This window comes from Oreochromis aureus, linkage group 7 (assembly GCF_013358895.1).
Source record: "Oreochromis aureus strain Israel breed Guangdong linkage group 7, ZZ_aureus, whole genome shotgun sequence".
Taxonomy (NCBI): domain Eukaryota; kingdom Metazoa; phylum Chordata; class Actinopteri; order Cichliformes; family Cichlidae; genus Oreochromis; species Oreochromis aureus.
The window spans coordinates 62,618,912-62,638,930 of record NC_052948.1 but is presented as its reverse complement, the minus strand read 5'-3'; the positions used below and the strand labels follow the sequence as shown (position 1 = coordinate 62,638,930).

At 38.7% G+C, this 20,019-nt stretch overlaps 1 protein-coding gene across 1 annotated transcript; it reads left to right on the top strand.

Annotated features, from left to right (window-relative positions):
- Positions 1-7,032: 7,032 nt before the first annotated feature.
- Positions 7,033-18,878, top strand: LOC116325244. Its single transcript, XM_031746081.2, has 14 exons — positions 7,033-7,107; positions 8,683-8,715; positions 9,277-9,313; positions 11,080-11,208; positions 11,447-11,536; positions 12,899-13,072; positions 13,301-13,369; positions 15,758-15,924; positions 17,739-17,771; positions 17,905-17,944; positions 18,070-18,198; positions 18,287-18,376; positions 18,490-18,663; positions 18,748-18,878. Exons 2-14 carry the CDS (start codon positions 8,708-8,710, stop codon positions 18,823-18,825), a joined length of 1,218 nt encoding a protein of 405 aa, XP_031601941.1. The 5' UTR covers positions 7,033-7,107; positions 8,683-8,707; the 3' UTR covers positions 18,826-18,878.
- Positions 18,879-20,019: the final 1,141 nt, after the last annotated feature.

The following is a 20,019-nucleotide window of genomic DNA, read 5'->3' as shown; positions in this document are numbered from 1 at the left end:
TGAATTTATGGAAGAAACAACGCTGAATTAAGATGCTTAAAGCCGTTGGCTTGCTTGTGGAAAAGGCTGAAATATTTAGAAAGTGAGTAATAACTGCATATAATTAATTAGCTGACTTCCAAAAACCTGAATCCTAAATGTTTTTATTATAAATGAAGAAGTCTGGCTTATTTTCTGCGGAAAAAAAGGTGAGCCTTTAAATCACGTTGTACTATTTTTAGATTTTAAGCTTTTTTTCCCCCAAATCACTTGATTTTCTTTCCTTTCTTTGCAGATTCGATCACTTAGATGTGACACAGCATGCTTTTCCGCAAAGGTACGCTGAAGTCAAAACTATCCATAAATTTAAAAGTCTGCCTATAGTTTGATGGTAGTAAAATAAACAAATAAAAGATTATTCATGCAGATCCCACTGGGAGTACTGGTTTCAACTTTCAGCTGAAACCTGGAGGCGCAGGTGGTCCCAGTCCTGTACAGACACGTGTGGCATTTTGTTAAATCGTAACCAGATTTCACACCTTAAATCCATCCTCTCATGTCTGTCAGTCCTGGCAGCAGGAAGCAAAACACTGTGATATTTACAGTATGAGCACAGAGCAGAAGACCCCGTGTATGAAACCTGCAATAATTTTACTCCTTTGATGGAGCAATTAGGAAAAAGACAGAAAGACAGAAAGCTTCAGAGTCGCTAGTTCACTGAATAAAGCTTGATTCACTCCCCCCAGAAAGTATTTATTTAGACATAACTAATAATGCATTGAACTCCTTGTTATTCTAGCCATATTCTCAGTCTTTCACATCATTGTGGGGAAAGTCTGGCCCACTGGTCTTTACAGCGTAAAAAGGTAGACAGACATAAATCCCCCTCTGTGTGAATAGTTGATATGCTGTGTTTGGGATTCTCCAAATGTGCTGCTGTGCTTTATTACTAAGCACAAAGCTCCACTTTGGTCCTGTCTTGCTCCAGAAGTCTTGTGGTTTGTTCAGATGCAGATATGCAAACCTAAGACCTGCTGTCATGTTCTTTTTAGAGAGAAGAGGCTTTCTCCCAGCAGCCTTTCCAAACAAGCCATGAACTTTGACATTTATCATGCTAACTGAAGCCTGCAGAGACTGAGCTGGACCTCTAGGTTGTGTTTTTTTTTCACAGTTTCTGACCTTGGGGTGAATTTGCTGGCACGTCCACTCCTGACATGATTGTGTTATTGTGTTAACACACACCTGAAAGCTCCACACCTGCAAACTGCCGAAACGTCTGCTTTTGGAGAGGTGCTGATAGTTGGTGATGATCAGTTAATCAAGTGCATTTAACTAACAGCACCTGGCTGATAAGTACTCTCTTATTTCCTAATGAAGGAGTAAGGGTGGATTGAGTTTTTCACTGGACTGAAAAGACTCCTGTGGAAAATTTCTATTTCACACTGTGTAGGATTCTCCTGTCAGAAAATCGTTTTGTTTCACGGGTACGCTTGGAGATTGGATTTTATTAATCCACTTTTCGCATCCACTTGACACGTCAACAATGTCTTTTGCATTTGGCATCTCACTGCTCAGTGTTACCGCAGGTTATATTTGACCTCTGCTGACGGCTGCATCATATCCTCAGATAACAGCTGCCTCTCCACTTAGATTCACACCAGCCAGAATTAGAAATGAGAGAACAGACAAGGAGAGTCATCTGAGCATTTACAGTCTCCTCCATGCTGACCTGCAGTAACCCATAGAAAAGTGCTGCTCACAGTACATCCTTCTTCTCACCTTTAGGAAGGGAACCATAATCTCTGTCATACTCAGAGGCCTGAACATGAATAACTGTCTTCAGGACTTAGAGGTAAGAGATGGATGAGAATCTTAATGTTTGTTTTAACATCCATGTTCAGTGTTGGTAGAATCCAATGGATTCTGACAAAGATGATATGGATTGTGTGCGTGTGTATATTGTAACAACAGGGGAATAACAGCTATTAATTGGAGTGTCATTAAAAACCAAGGTTCAGGAGTGTCCAGTGCCAATTTATGAGGCTGCAGTCTGTGATCACTCTCTGTATGTAAAAGATGGATGTAGCCAACATGAAGTCCAACTCTAACCCAAAGGTGACTGAAACCTGCCGTGGTTCCATCCAAGATTAAAATGCAGGAACGTAAGTTATGTCCATCTTTAAAATGCCTCTCTTGAGGCACTAGTGTTGCAAAAGACATCATTCATCTGTTTCTGCAAATTTCCACATAATTTTAGCACTTATTGGCATTTCATGTGTCTTTTTAAATATGAGAATAAGAATCAAGTAAAAACGGCTCTCCTTTATTTTTACCTGTGCCAGTTTCTCCACAGGTTTAGAATGAGCTTCGATATTATCATTAATGTGAAATACTATATGCCAACCTTGTTTTTTTTGCACTGGCCTACCCTGTGTGCATTGGGAAGATTATAAACTATGTCCACTAGATGGCAAATAAATACTGAGTTGAAACACTGACTTGCGCTTTCTCTGAAAAATGCCGTGCACTAATCATGCATCTGCATTGCTTGTGGTACATCTGTGGAGCGTAATGCAGTCCAACCTGCAGGTTTGAGTTCCAGACAACACAGCAGCAGCCGATCCCACCGATTAGCTCTTCCTCTCTGAATCAAACCTGTTAATTAGTGAAATCAGCTGCTCTCAATGTCACATACTTCAGCTCCTCCAAAAATTACCATGACAAGCCATGGTGCTAAAGTGTTACATTGCACTTATCAGGTGGCAATTTTAAATTACAGTCAAACGTGAGAAATGCTCCTCGGTGCGTTGTGTCACCAGAGAATCTTGCACACTGTTGGGTGACCACACGTACTTTCTTCAATTTGATTTAATTCCGTATCACCAGAAAGCTCCTTTACCTTTAGGATTGTGTGGTTTTATCAGTGAGGTGGAGTTGTTTTTACCCCCCAATGTTGGTGCATTCGTACTGTACTTTGTGTCCGGTCCTTTTCCCGCCGGCAGCCAGCACTGACCGACATGTCCAATCTGAAAGGAAAGAAAGGAGGTTTAAAAGGAGGTCAGGCTGAAGGTGAGTGAGTTGAAGGAAAATGACACCAGACCAAACACACCTGCTGAGTGAGTTTTCCGGTCCAGTCTAAGCACTGGGCTTCTTATAGGGGTGTGAGCAGAGTGCTGGCATCATTAATCGCTCCAGGCCATTTCTCTCATCACTGCCACAAGAAGTATAAACCAAGCACCACCTGCCTGAGCCTGAAAGTCTAAAGTTATTCTAAAGAAAGAAACTGATTTAAAAAAGCATTTTTAGCACCAACGTAGTGATTTTTTTTTTTTGGTTTGGTTTTTCTTCCCATTGGGACAAAGCGTTTTAGTGTGCAGCTAACACACGGCAGTTATATGCTGAAGAGGATGACCTGGCATCTGGTTTTGGCTTATGTGTATTAATATTTTTTTTTGTATATATCTCATAAAATTTTTTTACATCTGTTTTGCCCAATCAGTGATTTAGTAAATCCAACTTGTAAAATTGAAGTAGAAACAAGCAAAACATAATAAACTGTTCACACTTTCCAAATGTTATTGATGTCAGCAGTTTTGTCTGGTTGCGAGATGCCTTTAGATTCTAATGCATGGCATTTCAACACTGGGAAAGCCTTAGTGACAGGCAGTAAATCTAACTGCAAACCATCCCTGCAGGAGGCCACATGAACACAGATGGTTGATGACTCCAAGCAAACTACTACAAGCATCAGGAGCACATATCAAACTGCGTGTAAACATAAACATATAGTTATTAATACTTTCACATAGTGAGGAAAGCCAGCACGCTTCACTTGCGTTTCTAAAGTCAGCTCGAGTTGTAGGTCGTGTGTTTTCATAGAAAACATCTACCGGTCTCTGTGACGGACCGTAAACCTGAGACCAAACGTTGCCCTTTAATGCTGCATTCCCAGCATGACTCTTCATCATCTGCACATCACTCAGACCCATCAGCACCTTCCTCCTCGGCCGTCAGCTTATAAGACTATAGTCTTATCTGCTGAACGCTTTTCGCTCTGCAGACTCTTTTACACTCGTCCGTGGGCCTGAAGTGATCGCCGGTGAAGATTTAACAAATAAAGCAATTCAGTTTGTGCTTCTGTTCCTAATGATGTGGTTTCTTTCTTTTTTTTTTTTTGCTTTTATTTGATTTCCTAAAAGGCTCTTTGTAGAATTTGGTCAGTCTCACACCTCCACTAAATTTTAGAGCTTCAGTTACTAATTATTTTGTGCATTTAGAATATTTATTAAAACTCTAAAACTACAATCAGAGAATGCTGTATTGTTTTTTGTTCACATATATGTCTCCATGCATGGGACGTAAAGTACAAGTTTCATTTGCCATTGCACGATTCCAACTGCTCCTAAGCTAAAACAAAGTAGTGATTAAGTACTAAGATTTAACCAGGCTAAACAAGAGAGGTGCATGTTGGCTGTGGAAGCAAGTAAAAATGGGCAAATCTCAGCATGGAGCAATATGTGCTCTTAAAAAATGAGGAAACTGGACAAGTGGAGGACAGAAATGTCATACCTAGAAAACTATGAACAGCATCGGAAAGTCATGTCCTTAAGAAACAGGAAAAAATACATGGCAAAGACCTGACACAGTAACTGAGAGAGTCATCTGGCCCTTCAGTTTTTTAATTGCTCATCAAAGCTTCATCAGATGGCTCTCAGTGGAAGGATGGCTGTCAAGAAAACATCCTTAAGGGAGGGAAACAGGAAGAAAAGGCTGACTTATGCCAAATTACACAGAAATTGGACTGAAAATCTGATTAGTGAAAATGTTCAATATGTGGAGAAGAAGTCAGGAAAGAGGTACAATGACTACAGCCATACTGTATATAAAGCATGGTGCAGGCTCTGTCATGGTTCAGGGCTGCATTTCGGCCAGCTGTGTCCGTGATCATGTCAAAACTGATGGAATAAACAAAACACAAGAGCACTGTCAGATTTTGATTTGGCAGCAGTTTGATTTTTCAGCATGAGAGTGATCCCAAACACACTGCCAGTGCAGTAAAAGCACTGCTGGATAGAAAAACACACAGTGGGACACCATCAGTCATGGCTCGGCCTCCTCAGAGCCGGACTTTAATGTTACTGGAGCAGCAGGAGCATCCTGACGGCACAGAACAGAAGGCAGGAACATCCAACGAAGAGCCCTCAATGTCCTTCAAGAAGTCTGGAGAATATTCCTGAAGGCTACTTAAAGAAATAAATAAAAGCATATTCAACCAACTTTATGGTCTTCGGATAAGAGGAGAAAAAGAAAGGGAAAAGCACAAACTGTCTAAAATATCAGTTTCTGGGTCGAAAAAGAGAGCCATCTTGAAATGCACCAAAGCACTGAGACTGAAGAATGATCTAAATTTGTTTGCTATGCCCCACCAGAATCTTTTATAGTGTATCCAGTGATGGCGAAAATGCTCAGCTTGAAGCTTTCCATCCTTGCAGCTGTATCCATCATTTGTAAATGGTCAAAAATAGCGAAGGTAAAATGCTTTGATGCGATTTTATGTCATCCAAGAAAAAAACAACCTCCATCTCAGTCTAAGACATGTAACTTGATCCACATGAAAAATCTGTCTTCACACCTACCTGAAATCATGCCTACATATATAGCACAAGTATGAATATGAGAGGCCCTTCTGCAGCCAGAGAAAGATCTGGAAGCCTTTCTGAAGGCAGAGCCATAGCTCAGATAAGAGGTCCAATATGAAACAGTATGCAGGCCAGCAAGTCATTAATGTGGTATTTATAGTCTGCAGAAATGTGAGCTTGTTAAGCACTTTGTTTGGAGCAATGTGTAAAAGTTATATCAAAGTTTTCCTGTTTGTTTGATTATTTTAAGCCACCTCCTGAACTCTGCTCGGCGCTCTTCATTCATCGCAGCGTTCAGTTTGATCGCCGGTAGAATCCCAGATAAGCTTTTCACACCTTTTTCAAGTTACGTTCAACTTAGTTTTAGCTTTTAGACTAAAACCACATCCCTTCTGTCTTTTAGGAATTGGTTTCATGTTCCTCTTCAGAAGGTACATGAAGGTAAGCCCAAACAAGAGATATCATCCCACATTAGCAATGTCTACATCTTTATTTTGGTCCATTGAGGATTAAATTGCTTTTTTTTTTCATTAGCGTGAAAACCAGGCTGTAGCCTCGTCCTGCGTTCAGACAAGTCAGGCAGCTGTGGAGATGGAGGTGACAACGTGGAGATGCTGAGATTTAAGTTCATGCCAGCTTCAGAGGGTGTGTGCTTTGTGATAAATGTTCCTTCTAATTAGTGATAAAATGCTCATGTTTCCAATGTTGGCACATCCAGTTCTGACACTTTAGGACTCCTGAAGACAAAGTGACTTCTTGACTATCACATAGATATAGTTACAGTTAGACTTTGATGTAAATTACTCATAAGCATGAATTCAATGCATTTTTAGAATCTATGAATCCAAAGAGGTTTGACATATTTAACCAATCATGTTGGACCTGTAAAACTTGGTGTAGAACAGTTAGGTCAAATCTTTAAAGGACTTAAATGGAACTAAGGGGTGTTGGCTGCTTGAGAATTTGTAGTGATGTAAAAAAACAAACAACAAAAATCACCCTTAATGACTCAAAAGTGAAAACCAGCCTGAAAAGTTTGTTTTATCTATGTATCCACAACTTATTACCAAGTTTTTGGATTTGAGCATCTTCAGTTCAGTAACAAACCAAAAATGCCTTTACTGTCCCTCTATTTCCAGCAGTCCCATGATCACCCAATGAAATGTTTGGACTCTGATAGTTTCATATCAAATGTGAATCATCATCATCCTTCTCTTCCTCCCTTTTATAGCATCCTGGTGGCACCGAGCAAAGTCCTAAAATGAAATCAGGCTCCTCCTCAATAAAGCCTGATTTATGGGGTGAAGTTGGAAGGGGTTGATGATATTTCAGGATCTTGCTGGCCGATTGGTCTGAGGATTCTGCATTTCCATAAACAGGAGCACCATATCCATATCTGATACCTCATATATATACACCCCTGGGATGATTTCTTCCCATTGCCACTGGCCACTGCTGCCCTCCTCCTGGACTTTCCGTCTCGTCGTAGGTGAGACCAGTTTCCCTATCTTCCTCCTCCTCCTCTCTCTGCATGTCTGCACAGAGCTGGTAAACGGATATGAAACCGCTGCTGTGTGGAATCTTTTGGGGGAAAGCGCTAAGGTGATGAAAGTCCTGACCTCTGGGGTTTGTTAATAACTGAAGGGAAACGTGATCCAGGGTGATCTGAGGGCTGTGTGTTTGAGCAGGGCTGCAGAGGCTGAACGATGCTCTCATTTGATTTTGACTTTCTATGAAGGTTTCTACATCTTGGGCACATTTGGCAGTTTTGGAAAGTTGGGATAAAGTTTGGGATAAAGTTTTGGCAATCTGCAGAAGTCAATCTTTAGACTTAAAAAAATCTAAAGATTGACCATTGAACCATTAGATTAATTTTTTTAGAGGTTTAATTTCTTTCAGAAAGCAAAAACAAAGCTGAGATATTTCTGCTGATTTCAAGATTAGTTTAAGAGTTTTCTTTTGCTGGAAATGCTGAAAAGCATTTTATGGAACAAGTTTACTTTTCTTTCCTAAAATAATCAGAACAGTTGTTACTGCGATGTGTCTTACAGGTTAATGTTTGGGAATATCTGTTCTTTTTTCTGTATGTTTCTCTGTAAAAACAATTTTTGAAGCATTAAAAGTAAAATCAGAGTAATTTTTTATTGCATTTTGTTGTTTGAATGAGTTTTAAAGACCAGGATCTTTGCATGTGGAGCTATAAATACAAAAACTGATGGAGTTACTTTTTATGGCTTTTTCCTTAATACTTGACTTGAAAGGTTTTTAAACCTGAGCTCTGTGTCCGGGCGTTCCTACATGTTCTGAAGGAAGGAAGAAAAAAACATGGGAAAAATGAAGTTTTATGATGGATATTTGTTTCCTTTTTTTGTTTTTTATCATATAAAAACTTTTTGACTGTTTGTGCTCCACTGCTAAACATTTCTCAAGCTGTGATGCTGTGAAGTCACTCTGCTCTAAGCATCACAAAATGTAATGATTTGTTACATTTTTTTTTAGTATATTGATGGGTAAAGCATTGAGCTGGTTCTGAGTGTTTTACAGTTTGATTTGTGGACTGGACAAATATAAAAGTGCCCTTTTTCTTCTTTTTGTTTTACAGTTTTAGAAGTTTTATAGCCTAAAACTGTAAACCTTGTTGCCTTAAATTAGCTTCTTTGTGTCATATTTCATCTGGAAAACTAAACCTGTGCGTTATTTTCATTAAAAATATCTTCTGAAACATGACTCTGGGACCGGCTGCCTTGTTGAGACGGGTTTGTTATTGGGGTGTGTTTACTCGCTGGTGTTGGCCGCGAAGCCGCTGCCGCAGCACATTCTGTTGGAAAGATTCTTCTCTGGGAAAGGAATTGAAGTGTTAACTCCCCAAGGATATTTAGTTATGAACACCTGTAAAGGAGCTTATTACAGGCGTCAGTGGCCACATTTGACCCCAACCCCAAAGTTAGCTCTGTCATCACTCAGCTGCTCATCAACTGGTTGAATAGATCATATTTCATACAAAGGAGATGTCTCATATGTTTCCATCCTGATGAGTTTTTCTTCTGTTTCTTTTTCCAAACAGATTGTGAAGAAAAGAAACCGTCAACATGTCTGAGTAAGTGCTGTCTCTTCATCATACATCAGTGATTTTAGTGGAGGAAGTATTTTACTGGACTTCATTGGATCAAATGAAAATGCTGAGTTAACACTTAAAGTTAAGAACATAAGATTACTATGGATCTTACTTAGGAAGTAAAAGTTAATAGAGGAAAAAAAGGAAGGAGAAGCAAAAGAAGGAAAAGCAGGATGGAAAAAAGTGGAAAAAAAAGAAGATAAAACAGAAGAAAAGAGGATTTAGAAAAAAGGGAGGAATTAAAAAAGGAAGAAATAACAAAAGCAGAAAAGAGAACAAAATGAGGTGAGAATGAAAAGGAAAATACAGGAAAGAGCAGAAAGAAGGAAATAAGTAAAGGAGAAAATTAGAGGAATTACAAAAACAGGGAAAAAGAATGAGGGAAGGTCAAACAGACTAAAGAAAGAAAATGATCAGAAATGAAAGTGCAAAGAAGAAAATTAGGAGGGAAAACTTAAAAAACTTTAAGGCAGTTTCTTTTACCTGTGTTTGAATTACTGCTGTGACAGCTGTGACAGAGACTGTTGTGCTCACACCTCACAGAAAAAAGATGACTTCAAGCCGCAGGCATCATCTGAAGGTATGTCGCTTGCAGTCTTGATGAGCTTTGAACTGTTTTATTACTTTAAAATGAAAGTTGGCATGTTCTCTGCATCGACTGGAAATAAAAGATGGAAGTAGACACTGTAACGTCAACTACATTAAGCAAAAGGGGTTACCTAATACTTATGTGTAGTTATTTATAGGGATGGGTATCGTTTAGGTTTTATCTGATACCGGTGCCAAACCGGTACTTTTGAAGCGGTGCCGGTGCTTAAACGGTGCTCAAACCGGTGCTTAAAGAATGGAGAACACAAAATTGGTCCAAAACCTCTCATGTTCAGCTGTTTTTTGTAAAAGATAACAATGTTAGCCTTTTCTGCAGCTATAGGGCATATATGGTCTCACTCTTGGCTGGAAGCAGTGCTTAAACAATGGAAAAAACACAAACTTTGTCCAAAAACCTCTCATGTTTAACTGTTTTCCACTTTTTCTTTGGTCATTTTAGTCTTTTTGGCCAGGGTGAAGGGAGTATCTGCCATCAAACAAAGAAGACAGCCGCATGTAACTACGACGGTGTTTGCTAGTTCACCTTACATGCATTAATGTAATAATGTGGTTAGCGTACTCAACGTTAATTACACACGAACAACATGAAGCTACTCACGCAGAGGAGAACGGCTGCTGCTGCCATCATCATCCGTCATCATTTCTGCTACGCTGACAGGGCTAGGGGCCAGGACTCTACTCTTTTGGGGGGATGTTGCTAACTCCAGGTCCGCTAACAGGCACCACACCCGCAGTAGATGTGCACGGTGTGAGGTCTCGCAGCAAGCTATCAAACACGGCAAATTTCTCGGCTTTAAAAAAACCCGCTATGCGTCGCCAGGTGTTTCATCAGATTTGAGGAGTTACCTCCTTTGACAGTATCACAGTATCAGCTTAAAGCACTTGTTGCAGGCTGCTGAGTTTGCATCTTTTGCTGAGAAGTACTGCCAGACTTTTGATCGCTTTGCCTTGGGCATTTTTAATCTGTAGCTCTGCTCTGAAAGAACGTACGTACCTGGCCCCGCCTACTATCCTCGGAAACGTAAAATGATTGGCTAGAATTGGCTCAGGAAAAAAAAAGCACCGAAATAAAGCACCGAAATGTGCGCTGCTTTTCGGTCTGGTTACTACCGTTTATGTCACCGGACACCGGTACCCATCCCTAGTTATTTATGAGTTAGTAACATAATATGACAATGTAGTTGAAAAGTAATCTTTCTTTATTGTCACAACAAGCAGTAGATCAGTCTTTTGTGTGCTCCCCAACTCAGCTCAGATCAGCTGGTGGGGTTTCTGGTCTTCCAACCACCTGTTGTCAACACTTAGCTACACAGCGTCCTCTGGTGGACAGACTATGCAACATTGTTTGGATAGTTTGTTGGTGTCCTGTCCCTTTGTTATTTTTTTACATTTTTATTTATCCGTCATTATACATACATACATACTCATATACTGGCAAATAACTAATATAGGCCAATATATTATGAACCTAACCCTACTTTATTATCTTTGTACATACTGATGACGATTATAATTGACAAAATGAACTTCATGCTATATTCCAAGTGTTAAAACTAACAGATAAACCATAAACGCAACAGCAAAGTGTTTTCACAGCTCAACTGACTCAAAGACTAGTTTCCCATAGACCTCTATACAGCCAAAGGTGTTTCCCCCTGCTGAACATTTTAAAGTATGCAGGTTTAAGGGAAACTTTCACTTACTGACTGACTTACTGACTTTTTTTCTGTCCTGCAGAGTTTGATGCTGCAGATCGCGGCGAACTGGATTGAAAAGGAGAAACAGGAAATTGCAGTCTCCAAACAGAACTACGTGGCAGAGAAATGCCCCCCTCCTGCACTGAGTGGAGACCAGGCAACTCTCATGGTGAGAGTCGAGGCTCAACTGAAAGCTGCTGAATAGAAATCATTCTAAATATCCTTCTTTATGTTCCCTTTATTATTATTTCATTGTATGCAGATGATGGTTCTTTTTATTTGAGGATTTCAGAATTCTTGTCAGCTCTTATTTATAATATTTATTTAATGAGGATATTTGTAGCTATAATATTCTCACTAAAGACGAGTCCTAAGTAACAAAACATTGCATGTGTCTGTTGGTTCAGGAAACCTGCAAAAAGTTGCACGCCCTCATCGACAAAATTGATGAAGAGAGGTACGACCTGGAGATCAAAGTGGGCAAGACTGATAAAGAGGTACACTTCCACCTGCTCTGCAGAACAGACTGACAGCTTTTCACATCCACACAATGTGTTAATCTTGAAATGACCCGGTATGATATAGTTGCAAACAAAACAGGAAGGCAGCGTTGTTGTTCTTTCACCTTCGTTCATGCGCAAGATTTGCACAAGAGTTAGCATCAAGTACAAAGGTTAGTTGTAATACCAGCAACTGTAATAGGGTTGGTAAGATTAGAACAGGGCTACTGTATTAAAAGCCTATTTGAAGCAGAGTATTAAAGACAATATTAATTTTAATCTGTTCAGCTGCAGCTGTGATGGTGTTTAATGTTCTGAGAGCCAATAGAGACGAAATATAAAGAACAAATTGAACTCAATGTTTGATCTACATACAAATTTGAATTTCAACAAATATAAATAGATGTCCCATATTATTATCATAAATTAAAATAATAATAATAAAGTTGCACCTGAAAATCAATATTTCTTTCCATTTGTCAAGGGTCTTTCAGAAATATGTTATTTTCATTAGAATTGACCAATCTGTGTTTTTTTTAAAAAATATCTATTAGTCTGAAATCTAGAACATTACCTCCTACGGAGCACGTTAGATTTGCGGTGTAAGTTACCATGGTGATGTACCCCAGGAAGTGAAAGTAATACTAAAAACCAAGTTTAATCCTGAAGTTATCTGGATAAGCACAAATCATTTTATATCATTCAGTTTTTGCACGAATTCTTGCCCCTGTTTCACTTGTATGTGCTCTGACTTTCTCTTTGTGCTCTGACCATCATTTCCTCCACACAATGTCTGCTTTATTCTTGATATTTCCTACAATGTAGTTGCATGACGTGTCCATTTTATGAGTGAAGCAGCGTTTGAGAGATTTCTCATTAATACTGATTAACAGAGCGTTTTATTTTTAACATTCAAATATAATTAATAAAGTAACAAAAAAATACATTGACGAAATTTGCTGGAAATTATTGTCGCACCCAGGAATTAAATTTCACTCGATGTTAACACTTTATTTACTTATCTGCATTTGATTTATTTTGTACATAATTCAATTAATTAATATTCATATTCAAAAGTTGTTGCAAATTCTTGGCAGAGCCGGAGATATTTGTGTTTTCAGCGAATTAAAATAAATAAATAAATGAATCAGACATTCTGGAAGTAGTAGTAGTTTAGTTTTCATAAGCAGAGCCCCTCCTACACTGCTGATGTGATAAACTCACATTACAGATCAAACACCCATGTAGGGTGCATGCAAAATGTAAAGCGTTTTCAGCGTTTTGCTGCTGGTTCTAAATGCGTTCCCATTGCTCTGCTTTCGACTCGGTTTCACCTTTAAACTGCTTGGTCGCTCGTAGATCGATGACCTGAAAATCAAAGTGGTCGACCTGGCTGGAGTGAAGAAGCCCGCTCTGAAGAAAGTGCGCATGTCCGCCGATGCCATGCTGAAAGCTCTGCTGGGCTCCAAACACACAGTTAACCTGGACCTGAGGGCCAACCTGAAGCAGGTCAAGAAGGAGGTGAAAGAGGAGGTGAGTGTTTGCATTTAATAATTTAATTTAAGATTAATTTAGGGGGGCCCTGCGACAGACTGGCAACCTGTCCAGGGTGTACCCTGCCTCTCGCCCTATGACAGCTGGGATAGGCTCCAGCGCCCCCCGCGACCCTGAAAAGGATAAGCGGAAGCGAATGGATGGATGGATTAATTTAGGGGGCTAGAAAGTCTTGACTGTCTCTGGCTGTCACTGTTTTTCCTGCAGCCTGCAGAAGCGGTGGGCGACTGGCGTAAGAACATTGAGGACAAGGCTGACAGGAAGAAGATGTTCGAGGCCTCCTAAAGAACTGCTCGCTGCTCTTGTAGCTGTTCTGGGATGTTAGCACTTTTTCTGGAATTTCTGGCATTGCACACTGAATTGAAAAACCCATTTTCCCATTAAATTTGTAAGTTTCAGCCTGCTTTGTTATTGTACATTTGTATAACTGTATTCAAAGGGTAAAAGCTGCTTAAACTTTTATTTGTCAGTGTAACTTCCTGTTTCTGTCTGTACTGATGTTCACTTTTAGCAACTTCCTGCTCCTAGACTTTTTGTAATAAATGTATTTAATTTCCTACCCCTGCTGTCGTTGGATATTTTGTCTTTGACTCAGTGATGCACAACACTGCAAACTGAGTGCACAGCACACTGTGATCAAACTTTACAGTGCTGAGCTTGTATTTCTGTGTTTTTGTCCATGATTAAAGCAAACTTTTTTTCTGTAATGACGACATGTTGAAGTGAAGTTTTACATAAAAAAAAGTTTAAAAATTGAAAACAAGAACTTGCAGCTGATTGTTAACGAGTTCTGTTTGAAGGTGCTGTTTGTAGTGCTGTGCATGTCAGTGAGGGACAAGACACAATATCCATCATACGGCATCATTAGTGTAGCAGTCACGTCGACTACTTGCAATTGGAAAAGCCATTTATCACTATATAGAAGGAGTTATTGTGCTTTCAGGGAGCTGTGAAAAGTGAACTTTATCTTGTCCTTTTGTAATTCACATTTCATAGGTTTTAGAAAATACAGGCCCCTCCCCCTGTATATAAAGATGGACAGTGGATCTACGCTGGGTGGATTAGAGCCCTTCTATGTTCAAAGGAGTAACCTAGAATCACACACTTTGCAATACTGAATTGATTTTATCAGACAACAGCTTCATTGTTAAAAACAGATATGCAAACTTTAGTGAATGCTCTACACTTATCATATATTAGATAAAACCTCTGTGTGACCATTTTTAGATACAGTCTACAAAAAGTGACAAAAAGACAATATAACAATATTTAAAAAAAATCAGTTCTGGAATTGAAAAATTAAAATTCATAATTTTTTTTATACATCTGAACATTACACCATAGAACTGCATACACATTTATAATACAGGAATACTTCAAAGCTTCCCTTTTGTATATATGTAGAGTGTTTATTCTTAATTATTACTATATATATATACTCCTCAGTCAGCCATGAATGCTGCTTATAAATATTCAGTATGGCTCTTTAAATAAACAGTTAAGTTTAAGTCACATCTGAGATTTTTCTCAGATCTCCAGTAACATGATGAAGAACAGATAATACACACCTCTGACCACACGGGGTCAGCAGAGGATTTCCTGCACTGGACTTCTTTAAATATTTCTATCTGTAGTCCTCTGCAAACGCCATCAACTCATAAAAATGTATCCAGGCAAAATGTTTCAAATAAAAGTAAAATTAAGATTTTCAGTCTATTAAAGCAGATCTGGAAGGACTGATCCATGACTTCTGAAACACTTGAGTTTGGCTTTGGTTTTTTGGCTATGATGCTAACTGACTGAACAGGATGGGTAACTTCCTGCTGTTTTTTTTAAAGACATTCTTTGTTTTTGTTTTTGTTTTTTTACTAAAAATGTTGGATTTTTGTGTTGATTACAAAACCACAATCAAATGGACATTTTCAGGTGAGTCACAGTTTTTATTATATTTATCTCTCTTTGCCTTTCATGTGAAAATGGTCACTGTTTCTATTTATTGCAGTTTCTAAAATTTCTCTCTTTTATTTTCAGTTGCTGTCAATCTAACGTGAGTATTTCAAAAATGTAAAAAACAAGTTACGTCTTTATAATGTCTGCATCCAGCAGCAGACACTGTGGATCACAGAAGTTCTGATTTTATTTTGGAGCATGTTTCTGCACAAATCTCTGAATTATTAAAGCTAAGCACTCCTAATGACAAAGGGTGTATGTGCAGTTTAAGTGCATTCTTTCATTTTGTAGATAATTGCAAAAAACGTCCAGAATCTCTGATATATCCAACATATACATCACCAAACTGCTTAAACATAGTGAAGGTTGAAGCCCGTGTGGACAGACTCCATGTCAAATATTTAATGCTTTAATCTGATGCCCAAAATAAATGTTTTTTTTTTTTTAAATTTATCTCTTTGCATCCCCTCGGTTTTGATTTCTTGACGTTGTCACAGCTGTTTTTGCAGATTTTTGAATGCCCTAAACTAGAAATTATCCCAAACTTTAAGTCATATTAAGTATGATTTAAGTCTCATCATTTCCTTATCTCCCTGTGCAGAGTGCCTCATGTCCAGCTGTCAGCCTGACCTGTCCCAAGGAGGACTGCTGACCGCCTTGGATTGACTATTTATGAGGTGACTGGTCAAAGGATGAAGGCATTTCAGGAGCTGATTGGCCTGGTCGGTCTCAGGGTTCCTCATGGCCATAAAAGTTGAACAGCCAAACCCCCGTCCAAGCCCATATATACCCCACAGAGTTAACTTTTTAATCAGTGACTCCCTCACTGCGTCCCAGCCCTTCAGCCAGTCTCTGCAGGCCTCCTCATCATCACTTTGTAGGTGAGAAACTCTTTTACTTAATGCTGAATGTGAAGGTGATCCTCACAGGAAATAGAATTTAGTGAGTCTGGTGCGGATTAATCTTATAACAGCTTGAAAAACCTGCAATATATAAATCTTGAATGAATGTATTCAATAAGAAAATTATTATGTACAGAATTACCTAAATTACTGAATTTATCAATCATAACTGAGGTAGTAAGTAAAGTTTTCATATTTTTTGGAGGTTTCCGGTTTATATATTATGGTTTTTCCATCCTGCACCCTTACATTATGTTGTGCAATGGTCTCAAAAATCTCTATAAAACTACTGTAAGATTAAAAAAAACAAACTAGATTTCCATATTTATAAATAAACAAGAAACTGATTTATTATTTCAAAAATGTGTTTTCCAAAGTGGTTCAAAGACATTTCTATCTCGTTTTTACACTGAACATCACACTTAACTCGTGATTAATGCACATATAGTTTTATTCAACTGCATTAGAATCTGCAAATAAATTGACTCAAACAGTTATCAGCCTGCGGGGTCAAAGAAAAGAAAAATCAGATGGTGCAAGACCGTCGTTATCTTTCCGGCACATCCACCTGAGCTCACCTGAAAGGCAAAAGTAAAGAGAAAATGTCGCTACACAGAGTTAATGAGTGATTTTCACTGCCAGTAAAATAATTAGTCAAATGTGAAAATGAATGAACAACACGTGTAAAAGCCTGCAGCAGTCTGATTCAGGTGTTGTCCTAAAGTTAATGAGCTGTGATCAAATGACAGAAAATATGAATTAAATTATTTTTTTTAATAGTTTGATAATTTCACATCTCAGTGCTGTCCCTTTGGATTGCATTCCTCTCCGACATGTGATGGTTGACCTTTGACACTGAGCCAGGATTAGCAGTGGCCCAGCTGGCACAAGATTCACCCTGAAGTTTCTATTCTTAAATGACCAAAAATGCACAAACCTCCTGTGGAGGCTGTCAGGGGAAGTTTCCAGAGGGAGATATCAGAAAAAGAGCAGAACAAAACTGAACTTTAAGAGTATTTGTGATGTACTTATTCTTTTAAACGCATATTTCTACGCCTAGTACCAGCATACAAGTTGCAATTTATTAGCAAATCTAAATTTAGAAAAGCATGGCTTGTATGTCATTGTCCAGATAACAGAGTCCTGTGAAAAAACTAAGTACATCCCACTATTCAGCCTGTAAAACCATCTTTGGTAACTGACAGGCACCCAAACCTCAGCTCACGCTCTGGGCAGTGTTTACTTTTTGGGGAATATTGTTGTTTTTCGTTCACATTCATTTTGTTTTCTTTATTCTTTTTAAATCTACTTTATGGAGTTTGTAGTGCAGTAAAAAATAAAGACGAGGCAGATGTGAAATGTGTAAAGGCGAGGTCAGAGGTGACGTGATGTTTGGATGCAAACTATAATTGGAATAGATTTAGAATTCCCATATTTCATTCCCTATATTCCTAATGCTGTCAGTACAAACAAAGGCAGCAGAAAACGTTGTTTTAAACAGCTCTACATAGGATTATTATCACTTTGATCTTCAGATCAATCTATTGACCTTGAAGAAGAGGTTAGAGGTCATATGTGGTGTGATATTTAAGATTTTTATATGGTATGGTACACACCAGGCATGTATGAAGATATAAGGCTTTTTGTCATGTTTCAATTGTCCACAGTTAACACATGACCTCCTTGGTGGAGGTAATAAATTAATTGAATTTACTGAATGTATTCTTCTTTTACTTACATTGTCTCAAATCTTTGATTTCATTTTCTTCTTTATTTTTTCCGATTATTACCAGAGTCAGAAACCTGAAGGAAGCCACAATGTCTGAGTGAGTATATGTTTATTCTGTGTAAAACACTTTGAAAGAGCCAATCAGGACATCACATTCAGCATTTTCTGAAGAGTTTACATCAGAATACTTGAATTTTGTTTTAAATATGTCACATCTTTATGAATTAAAGGGGAAAGAAGATGACGTCAAGCCGCAGGCATCATCTCAAGGTAAGACTCAGTTAAAATTATCAGCGCTGCATCTAAGTGGCCCCAAAAGTAAATGAAGCAAATGGAGAACAACAGTACAACGTACAGCAGTAATAATGTGGAATCTCTGTGTCGTCCTCTTTCAGAGTTTAATGCTGCAAATCGCTGCTAACTTGCTCGAGCAGGAAGCTGATGAAATCATTGTCGCCAAAGAAGCTTACCTCGCAGAGAACTGTGCCGCCCTCGACCTGAGCGGAGACCAGGCAGCTCTGATGGTAAAAACATCAGCCTATAACCTCACTCTTACATGATGGCCTGATTATATGACAACAACTGTATCTGTTTTTTTTTTTTTCTCGACAGGACGTCTGCAAAAAGCTGCATCAGGCCATTGATAAGATTGATGAGGAGAGATACGACACCCAGGTCAAGGTGGAAAAGGCCAACAAAGAGGTGGAGTTTATGTGCATCTGTCTTCCTTTTAGCTGATTTTTTGCTGCGGTATACTGCATGGGTCTGTGTTTATCTGCTCGGTTCAGCCTTTGAGCCTCTCCTTTTGACTTCAGATCAATGAACTGAAGATGAAGGTCATTGAGCTGGCCGGAGTGAAGAAACCTGCCCTGAAGAAAGTGCGTATGAGTGCCGACGCCATGCTTAAAGCTCTTCTGGGCTCCAAACACACAGTAAACATGGACCTCAGGGCCAACCTGAAGCAGGTCAAGAAGGAGATGAAGGAGGAGGTGGGTGTTTGCAGGCTGGTTGTTTTTAAGAGAGCTAAAAACCGTTAACTGTCGCTGATGGTGGGCTGTGTTTGTGTCCTACAGCCTGCGGAGGTGGTGGGCGACTGGCGCAAGAACATTGAAGACAAGGCTGACAGGAAGAAGATGTTTGAGACCTCTTGAAGACTTTCTCATCCAACTTCTGTTTTGCTCATTCTGGGATGTTACAGCTCTTTATCACTGTTACCTCTGATCTCTTACGTGGAATTGGAAAAGCTCATGCAATTAAATGTTCTTTTTGGAATAAGGCAATGCTGTGAAGCTGCACTTTTTCAAGGCGGTCTCTTTTTTTATTTTAACGGCTAACTTAAGTTGGGCTAATTTATACAGGCTGTTGTACGTTCACTTACTCCTAAGTTCAATCAGGTTCAATCAGAAATTGAAACCAGAAGAAACTTCTTTCCAGGTGTAAGACGACTTTAACATAACTTACATTTCCAAATAGGCAGTTGGAAAACTCAGATGTGTTGTGCTGATGTTGAACCACCAGATGTCAGCAGAGAGCATTCTCATCCTTTATTTGCTGGCTCCGTTTTCTTCTTTTACATCTTCTCTTTTCAGTTTGAGTCCTAGAAGATGGCTTTTGCTGCCAGATTTTTTTCGTCATATGTGGAATTTACTGATCAATCTTTTGTGATCAAATCGTATTTTAACCAATAAAGCTGCAGCCACACAGAGCTCTACAAATGGTGAGTGCAGTTTTACTCTTTTGACCTGCATCACTCTTTGTTTAACCACTGCATGACATTTGTCTTCATTTCTTACAATATTTACAGTTTTTATGTTAAATAACTCATGTTGTATGTCTCATATAAATTAAGTAGGGATTTCCCAACATATTTGGTGTATCTGGTACGTTTAGATATCTTTACATTTGTAAATGTCATGTTTGAGAGGGGGAAAAGCTAACAACGGTTGTGTTATACATCAGAAATTGATTTTTTCTAAACTTTAAAATGTTGCTCTTTTGATTTAAAGTTCAAAGGAAGAATGCAGTTAATCAAACTGATTTCAGCTTCTAATAACAATAAATCAACAATAATAACAATAAGTCATCCTCAGTGCATTCATGATTGGTCAAGTTCAATTCCCTGTTTTACTTTCACTTTCCTGATTCCCTCTCATAGGCAGCGACCTGCTGTGATGAATTTCAAACCTAATGTGCATTTAAAAAAAAAATCAAATACTACTATTTGGACAGTCAAAACAAAACTTATTATAATTAGCAGCACAATGTAGTACATTAGTTTTATATTGGTGTTGCATCTGTATGTGGTAACCATAAATAATATAAATATTAAGACACATTTTTATTAA

Excerpts from the sequence above, each read along its gene's own strand:
- LOC116325244 (XM_031746081.2), top strand. Across the intron at positions 17,945-18,069 it reads GCCGCAGGCATCATCTCAAG|AGTTTAATGCTGCAAATCGC; the intron begins GTAAGACTCAGT and ends GTCCTCTTTCAG. Across the intron at positions 18,377-18,489 it reads TGGAAAAGGCCAACAAAGAG|ATCAATGAACTGAAGATGAA; the intron begins GTGGAGTTTATG and ends TTTTGACTTCAG.